Below are 9338 nucleotides of genomic sequence, written 5' to 3' on the forward strand. Positions count from 1 at the left end.
ACTGCTGTATACTTAGGCGAGGAGTTGCTCAGGTTTGATTGCTCAAGTTAACCGCAAGTTCACCAGGAGCAGAAGCACAGCCTTTCCGAACTTTCTTCAAAGTCTGATCGAAGCATACTTTTAATCTGGTTGACGGTACCGGTTAAACGCTTTGGACAGTTTCCGTTTTTGAGTGTTTCCCCTCAATGTTAGCGGAGTTCAACAGCTTGCAAGGTCAATGTCAAGCATCTTCTACAGGCCACTGGGTACAACTATCAATGAAGTTTCTTCTCTTGAAATAATATCAATATTCTATGAATTGATCATACAAAAAACGTCTATTAATCATGGTATTAAACCGGTAATCGTAAGTTCCTCCTTGAGGCACTGTTGGTTTGTCCAGGTTCTTGGCGGTATGCAATGTACACTGCATGCCAATTTTTAATGATGCACTCGTGTTTCTGGCAAACGCATGGTGACGTCAATCTTGGTAGGCAAGCTTTTGGCAGGTACTCTGACTGGGACGTCACGGGTCTGTTTACTGGGTGAGCAAAACTAAGGAACTGCTGTTCCTATAGGTCATGTACAGTGAACTCAGATTTATCGTAGGGAAAATATTACCCCTGGTATGTGGCATGAGAGATGGATCCATAACGTCTTGCTCTGCTGGAAAGAAGGTGATTTGGATGAAGTCTCCAAAAGAAAAGAATTGGGGGATTCTTTCGAATTTGCTAAGAAGAACTTATTCCATTCCAAGAACTTAACCATTCCATCGTTGGGAGGATAGTGGCTTTGACAATGCCTGCAATGGGGGAGTCGAGTGTGGTCTTATGGACGTTCCGCCGGAAAGAAGGTGATTTTGACAACGTATTCTCTAGAAATGAGACTGCTTTGACATTGTTTGAGTGGAGACATCCACTGGAGTGAGTGATCAACTGCAGATCTACCACCTGCAATGTTGAATTTGTTTTGGTCTTACAACAGAGAAAGGCAGTGGGCAAAGCTTTTAGATGCTGAACTTCGGTCCACCACTTCCCAGGCAAGAAAACCGTTTGAGTCAAGTTGCCAGAAAACCCAACGACATTCTGGGAATTCTTTGGTATTCTCCTTTTCAAAATACCTCCAGCCCATAGCTTGATGAAGGAACCCTACTCCATCGAGCAGTGTAGCATGAACCTTGTGAACTTCTCGCTCTGTTTACTCAGTAACGTTTAAATGGCACTCTCCCACTATGAAGCTGAGACCGATCTAGCAAAGCAGACACCAGACTCAAGCAGATGGTTCATGTTTTTTGATAGCAAGTCAGAGAAAGCTAGAAAGTGGTGCGAACCACTGAATCTCACAACTTTAGTTAAAAAATAACGTAGAGCAGACGTAAATCAATGCGTATTCCTCTATTGGAAACCCTGCAGGTCGAGTGGTAAAGGATTCGCTAAGATCTTCACATCTCCTATCTCGCCTTTCCCCGAACAAGTGTCATGCCTCGCACATGAGTTTCTATTTCAGAAAAAGGAAACTAACCCTTTGCAAGATAACATCCTCATTAACCCAGGGTTTCCAATAAACTTCCCTCTTGCATATTTGTAGTAAGGTACCAGGCCTGACTCTCACGATGGAGATGAAAATTGATATCATCTGTCATGTTCCGGAAACAGACAAAATTACAGTTTTTCTGCAGGAGTGAGTAAGAGAAGATGTGGCTGATGAATGGAACAAGGATGCCAGGAAGAGTAAAAACGTACATGTATATGCCAACACCTGAAATACGAGAAGGAATGATACTTGCCATCATAGACTCTCGAGCCTTCTCCAAACACCTCAACACAGCAAAGCTCCAACAAGCGAAAAGCGAAACAGGATTCTATCCTGAGGCCAACCTAGTTTTATTGATCAGGTAGATACATTTTGCATACCAATGAGATTTCTTACATCAAATGTCTTTTCGATTAAACCTCTTGTATGCTGGAGTGAATTATAGGTAGATACCGATGATGTAAGCGAAATATAGATAGAAAGTGGTTCTAATATTAAGTTCAAAGTAATGGCTACTTGCTGAGATATAGAGCGAGTGGGTAGTAGGCCTACATATGACAAAGAGGTTCATGTACTGTGTATAGCATAGGCCTAATGTGTATGCCTACCCATTATACGTCAGATGTTAGCCCAGCGTGCTTTCTCTTATGCTGTATCAGGAGGAGTTCATGTTACAGACGCTGAGTAAGAAGTAGATAGCATTGCTTGCTACTTGTACCTGGACACCTACGGTACGGGATGCACCGAAAATCAGGCAGAGTTCTACCATCAAGTAAAGCATATACTGAACTTCCAGCGGTATGGCCTCCGTAGCCTCAGCCCATATCACACGCGTTGTCTGTAAGCTGAGTAATGGTCAAGATGGCAAAGCTACATGTGTATAGGCAGCTTGGTATAGGCAACAACTGTTTCACTGCCATGCTCTTTGAAAAAACTCTTAGAGATGTCGTGTAAACATGGCTTTGATTCAGGCTGGCTTAGAAAGTGCTCATAGAGAACATGGTAGAAGCTTAAGAGTAACCAGTAGAAGCAACCGGGAAAGCAAAACTTTCGCTCGGCTTCGTAACTAAGCTATAACCGATGGTTTCTCATGTAATATAACAGAATATGCTCAGAAGTAGGGCAATCGTGTGATTACGTCTGTAGCATTGGCAACATTCTCGTGTAGCTTGGCTATGTAGCCTACGAGAAGAAATCAGAGGAACCACTGTGTGTACATTTCCCACACATTGGTTATACATAAAGAAGCTTACCTGTAACCATCAGTATTACCAAACAACAAGACCGAAGGAAATATTTTCCCAATTTTTCGAGCTGTACCGAATTCTGTCCTAACTCAAGGCAAATCAGGTCTCTTGTCTTCCTGTATGAGATAACCCATTTGAAGACAGATCAGTGCTAGCTCTGGGCGATGGTTTATTGGGGGAACAACCCATCTTGAAGACAAGCATCAGTGCTAGCTCTGGGCGATGGTTGATTGGGGGGAACAACCCATCTTGAAGACAAGCATCAGTGGGCGATGGTTTATTGTTCCCATCTTGAAGACAGATCAGTGCTAGCTCTGGGCGATGGTTGATTGGGGGAACAACCCATCTTGAAGACAAGCATCAGTGCTAGCTCTGGGCGATGGTGTATCATGCGACAACCCATCTTAAAGACAGATCAGTTCGAGAGTTATAGGTGTTGCCTTTGAAGCCACCAGTAAAAATATACATGCTTCATCTATGCACCAAACTAAGTCGTTTTAATTAATCATGGAGATGCAAAAAAACTCTCTAGGAGTTGTGAAAACATCTTCAGCCACCGATAGAGTTATATTTAGGAACATGGATAACATAACACTCTGGCTATTACTTTCCATGGAGTTGAATAGGTGAGTGAAATTACCTACAAAGTTTACAGATCTCCCAAGGAGCCCGGTTATCAAGACCACTTCAAGACCAGAAGCCAGGCTTCTCCGAGAGAAATGGTCATTCAAAATGCCTTTGCACACGCTGGAAGTAGGTGTTGCAGATTTGCCTCAGGGGTGTTTCAGACACAAATTATAAGCCGTAGCGCAAGGCACTGGAAGTGTCGATATAATGTAAACCTCTTTACGCATCTCAACGTTCAGAATGCAATGTAAAAGCTACTCTTTATGACAGCAAAGGATCCAGACCAAAAGCGTTTTACAATCATTCTGTTTTATAAGAATACGAAGAGTGAATTCGAAGGGATGGAAAGATAACAAAAACGAGTACAAATGTTTATCCACTTCTAGCAGTCTAGAGAAGATATATGTCTCATCACTTGATGCTTTTTACGAGGTTCCATCTCTGCACCTGTGACTTGGCTTCAGTAATTAGTTTCTTTCCCGCTGTGGAGCAACTCAACCTTAGGAAGATTCAGCAAGTTGCGCATTATTTTATCAGTAGAGTTGACAAGGTTATTTGAAAGTCGTCTATCATAGCTTTTTCGCATGTATACGTACATTGGATTAGATCTATTCAAAAGATGATGACGATGTTATGACCAATGATGACGAACAAACGCTTCCAAAAATTCTTTGAAAGTTTGTCTAAACTGGCAATTGAAATGATTAGTTAAATATTGAACAATACTTTTAAATCAGATGGTGGTGTTTCGATGAACAATCTGTGCGCAGACGACAGAAGCAAATCAATGAAGGAAAGGTGGCATGAAATATGATACGAAGCAAGGCTTCCATGTTGGTCTTGTGAGATTATGACGCTAAATCATGTGGAAAATATGAATAATCAAGATTAATCGGATAAATATTCATTGAAAACAATAGCTTACGTATCCAAGGTCACGTGAATATCTTTTGTACGACATGTAGACTGCCGTTCCCAAGAAGTTCCGAAAGTTATCTTAGATTCTCCATTTACTGGTTCCAACAGGAGAATAGGTAGCCCTTCCTTTGCATTTTCTTTCACTTGGTTTTCAACTTGCCATCCAGCATGACGAGCATGACGTTACCCACCGAATATGCCCGAACCTGAATCGGTGATCTCCGTGCAGGTAATATTGTTCTACGAAGATTTCCGATACTTGGGTTAACCTGAAGTTATAAACAAAAGTATGGCATGAGGGGCCGTGTAAACATATTGAGAGGTGAGAGGCGAACAGGAAATATCTAGCCGACGCTGGTTCGCCTCTGGTGAATATTTCTGTACGTGGCTTATCTTGCTTCGTTTGTTTCTTCTCGGAACGTACTCGGGAACCATTACTAGGCAACCAACGCGGCATCAATCCTGACTTGAGGCATTAGAAACCAACAGATTGTACCCCGCCTACCAAAATAAGCGCGCACAAAGTTACCTCCCATCACATCACATTGGGACAGTCAAAATCATCCCATCATTGGCCACTGCGCGAAGAGGTCCCGATCCAAAATCCAGCAAAACTAGTCTCGCGAGTATCAATTTGACCGATGAAGCACAGTTAGCATCGGCTTAATGCGCAAAAAAACCCGAGTCAACCGATTTCATCGTCATGCATGGTGAACCTCTTCGCCGTCAGGCTTGTTGTCGGGATCGAGCTGCATGTCAGAGGGATACAGGTGTAATAGCTTTAAATGAACCACTGGAAAGAGTGTATATGACAGACCCGAGTCCCTTTCTCTCCAGGATACTATAAGCGGACTTTTCAAACCGTTGTATAAAAAAACGCCTAAACGGCAATAGCCCTGATGTTTATTTCGGATTCACAATACAAGCTCCGAAATTTGGTAACCTCCCTATATCGACCGTACAGCGACATCTACGAAAGGAAAGGTAAGCTGCGATAACTTGCTTCAGAGATAGCCTTACCGCGGCTAAGAAGAAGCATTAGAGTTATACCTCTCCAGCTTACACCAGATGGAAACACCACTGCTACCATACGTTTCCGAAATCGCTTGGTTAACCCATGCTTTTGTAGATGCCTTTTTGGCTCTCCCATTCTACTGGCAATATACATGAAACAGTTTTTGAGATAAAATCAAGTTCGCTGTTGGTGCACTCCGGACGCAATGGACCGGCCTCGTCCCTTTACCATTTGAAGGGTTTTGATTCGGTGACAGAAGACCGCCTGAGAGTTTGGTATACCAACGCCCATTGGCTGAATATCCAGTCTCAAGTGTTCTCGCCATTTGTGACAGAGCATCCTCAGCGGATCCAGTGCATTGGGCTATTCATTTCCGGAGTCAAATAGGTGCCGCTCATCATTTCTAAGATATCGATGTATATTTCTAAGGGACCAAAAATAATAATGACGTCTCACTTTGTTTTTCTTTGCCATCCACAGTGGGTGGTTTATGGAACGCAAACGATTAGCCCACAAGAACATACATGTTGGTTTTATACCTTTGTGGCCGTACCATCCCTTAGGTGGGTTAGCCATAAAACGATATCGGTAACACCGACTGCAAGCTTTTGCGACGTCGGCGCAGTGGCTGAACTGTTAGAAAGCAAAGTTTCCCAAAGGCGTGATATTGCTGAAAGTTACTTCAAGCAGTGGTAGCTGTAAACGTACCACGCTAAAAAAATAGATAATCTTAAGAAAGGAATACAAGAGTTTGCTACAGCTGTCGGCAAGTTATCGTTTTCTTATCTTTCCACTGTTTCTTGGCAAGGTATCGGTGTAGCAGAGCACATGTTTCTGGCTTATGGTAACGAATGGCTTCGCTGAGTTCAAGGGAAATCTTTGGAGAAGGGGGCCGAAATGCGTCGTTTTCAGGAGAGAAAGACGTCCTGGGATCGCAAGACGGTGGTCGCACGGTGGCGCGCCTCAGCGAGAACAACAAGATGGCACGAACAATCGCGGTGAAAGCATGCCCATTGCTTTCCGTTTGGATCGTTAAGTTAATAAGTTGGAGTTAAACGCTGTTTTCCTTGGCTAGAAATTGAATTGCGGAATGTTGGACACCTGTTGTTCACCATTAGACACGCGGGACTGGTTTGATATTATATCCGTTTGGGGTTTATTTTGGTTTGAGCGAGTGAGAAACTGGTTATAATACGAGATAACAGTGATTTCGATCGTTTCCAGTGCGAGATTGATGATTCAATATGAACGTACATGTTCACGTAAAGAAATTGCGCGAAGCCAGTTGGCTGCTGATAATCCCAGCCGGCCATCGATTCCCTCAGTCACCAGTACAACGGACCACGATTTTACGGTCCCATCTGATGGACTAGCCTGGGTTTTTTGCCGAATGAAACAGAACTGGTCACAGGAACCTCGTGTTACTTGTTACGCAGACGCGATAACCATGAGGCGGATCTCTAACACAGTGACACTGAGGGAACCTTGGAGAAGTACAGCTAGTGGTGGGCTCAGGACTGGAGGAGAGAGGAGACAAATGCCGTGGTTTTTGCGAGCAGGTAAACAACATAATCTATATAGGAAGTATCTACATTATAGGGCCGTTTAGACGACGCGAAAAAATCCGGATGCGTCCCGAATCCGGATTAATTTTTCGTCGTGTAAACGCAAAAAGATCCGGATCAATGTGGTTGCATCCGGACTAAAAAGGTACCATCGCCTTGGGTGGTTTTAATCCGGATTCATCCAGATTCGATCCGAATGCGGTCTTTTCGCCTGTCGTCTAAACGGCCCTTATGTTACACGGTACTATGACTAGCCTCTGGTGCTAGTGATGGATGGTCGGAAGCACTCAGTTAGCTTCAGTGTTCAAGTTGTTTGCCGTTGAAATGAAAACTTCAGTTAGCAGACAATGAAATTAAAAAATTAAGATGTTAAAAATGAACCTGGCCTGTGCAAAAGACTGTTGCCATCTTCTAAGAAAAGTTGGAAAATTCCGCAGATGCCATCTTTACATACACTATGGATGCAGTAGATCGACCTCGCCATGAGAGTAAATAGTCTATGCTAAGATTCACATGCACTTACCATTTACTTTCTATACGCCCAAAGGAATCCTATAAGACAGACATGCTCAGAATCGCAGCCGTATCACTATACATTTAGAATCGGAATTGGAAAAGCATTCCGTAGCTTCTGTGCGTGATACCAACGCAACGTGAATGGAGGTTCTGAAGTTCTTTACAGATGTTCAATTAGCAATTACACCCTATACCTAATCAAGTGGGGTTCATCGTATCAAGAACCCATCACCGATTAATCAAAGGTTCCGCCTTGAGTATCAGCCCTTAATCTCGGAGCACTGCTGAAATCAGGAATTTCTTACTCGCGATTCTGTTCCAATACCAGCTATGTCGATGAAGTTAGCAACGTATTACACTGCTAATGATGCCTATTTCCCTCCTAGCATAAGCATAATACGGATCCCTCCTAGCATAAGTGCTTGCTCTGGGCGATGGTGAACTGGGGAAACAATCCATCTTGGAGACCGATCAGTTCGAGTGCTCTGCTGGGCACTAGTCTAATTAGTCAGTTCGAGACTGAGCGATTTTGAAAGCCGCGCATAATTTCGAAAAACGAAATGAACCTACCTTTGGACGAAACTATTTCAGCTGGTAATATCCTCTAACTGGTAGTGATTCGAAGCAACATGCGAGTTCATCCTGGAGGCTGACTGCTATTATCTCGAGCTAAAAATCAATAAATATTCTTGAATCCAAACCTCAATAGAACCGGATGTCAGTAGTCTCTTTTTTAACCCAACAGCTATATTTCACTTCAATGCACGTACCTAACAAGGCCAACTCTTACAATGATCGTGTTGATTTACAAGTGAAAGGTATCTTGTAAAACCACCGAAATGATTTAGTTCCAAAGAGATAAGAGGTACTAGCAGAGTCTCTCAATGATTATTTGAAAGACCCTGGTACTGGTATGTTATAGACTCCTTCTGTTCACATTGAAATATCTTCAGCATTTCTTGTCCTTCCCTGGATGATTCAACCTTTGCTTCCAACCGTCCACCAGAATATGGTTGTGACATTGTCCTCACGATGCCATCTCAAACTTTGTGTGTCTTGTCAGTTCCTGGCACAACCTAACTATAACTTTTTCCGAGTGGCAACTCCGTATTTAGAGGGGCGGACAAATCTCGGACTTGAAAGAGATACCACAGATCTGATGATTATCCGTGTGATCCTATGAGATCAGTATGTAAAATTTCGAATTACCGTTTCCCAGAAAGGTTTCTACAAATAGAAAATGTATCACTTCGATTCAATTATCCGATGATTGAAAACGATCTGAACAACAAAAACTGGAAACCTTGCGTTTGATTTCCCAGAGAGTCTCTCCGTTATAGTAGGCCTACTCAGTGGTCCCAATACCGAGACAACTTGGATTCAATCCTGATAGGCTATCACTCGTGTGTAGTCCTCCCAATTCTCTCTCGGGTTATTCCCCAAAGATTGAAAACAATCTGACCAACAAGATCGAGAAACTAGTGTTTTATATCGGCCCAACGGTTTACCTGGCCAGGTGGTTCTTCCGTCCAGTTTCAGCGGCAGCGAAGGGCACAGCAGATCGACCCGAGGAGAACTCGGCCAGGAGATGCGGATCTTACACCTGTCGATTCGGTTACCCACTGGCACTGAGAGAGCGGCTGTCTCAGCACATCACCGGGGCTCAGCACCAAGAGGAGCTGCCAGTTTTCCGTGAGAGCTATGCGGAACTGTTTCCATAGAGTTCCCTTTCCTCAGTGTTTTTAATCAAAATATAAGTACCTTTCAGTATTTTTGCAAGTGACCTCAGGCTCTAGTACCTGGTACGCCAAATGGATCATTGAAAGAAGTATCATAGAGCAGCTGCCAATTCTCTATGAGGGCTATCGGAAACGGTTTACACAGAGTTCCCTTTCTTCCATCGTGTCTCGGGTCCTTCTGAATACGGCCCGAAACATG

The 9338-nt window shown here is 43.3% G+C and overlaps 1 protein-coding gene across 14 annotated transcripts in view; it reads right to left on the bottom strand.

Annotated features, from left to right (window-relative positions):
• The window catches only part of LOC135495809 (FH1/FH2 domain-containing protein 3-like), a 59002-nt gene extending 50705 nt beyond the window's left edge, over window positions 1-8297 (bottom strand). For 9 of the 14 annotated variants that reach the window (XM_064784767.1, XM_064784754.1, XM_064784751.1 and 6 more), the window contains exons 1-2: window positions 7971-8294; window positions 4312-4573 (exon numbers count right to left, since the gene is read on the bottom strand). In XM_064784767.1, coding sequence (XP_064640837.1) covers window positions 4312-4347 — 36 coding nt within the window. In that variant the 5' untranslated portion in view covers window positions 4348-4573; window positions 7971-8294. Of the gene's footprint in view, window positions 1-4311; window positions 4574-7970 lie in introns of all 14 variants that reach the window. The other 5 variants (XM_064784763.1, XM_064784761.1, XM_064784762.1 and 2 more) reach the window with 3 other exon arrangements.
• Window positions 8298-9338: the final 1041 nt, after the last annotated feature.

Source organism: Lineus longissimus, chromosome 11 (assembly GCF_910592395.1).
Source record: "Lineus longissimus chromosome 11, tnLinLong1.2, whole genome shotgun sequence".
NCBI lineage: Eukaryota > Metazoa > Nemertea > Pilidiophora > Heteronemertea > Lineidae > Lineus > Lineus longissimus.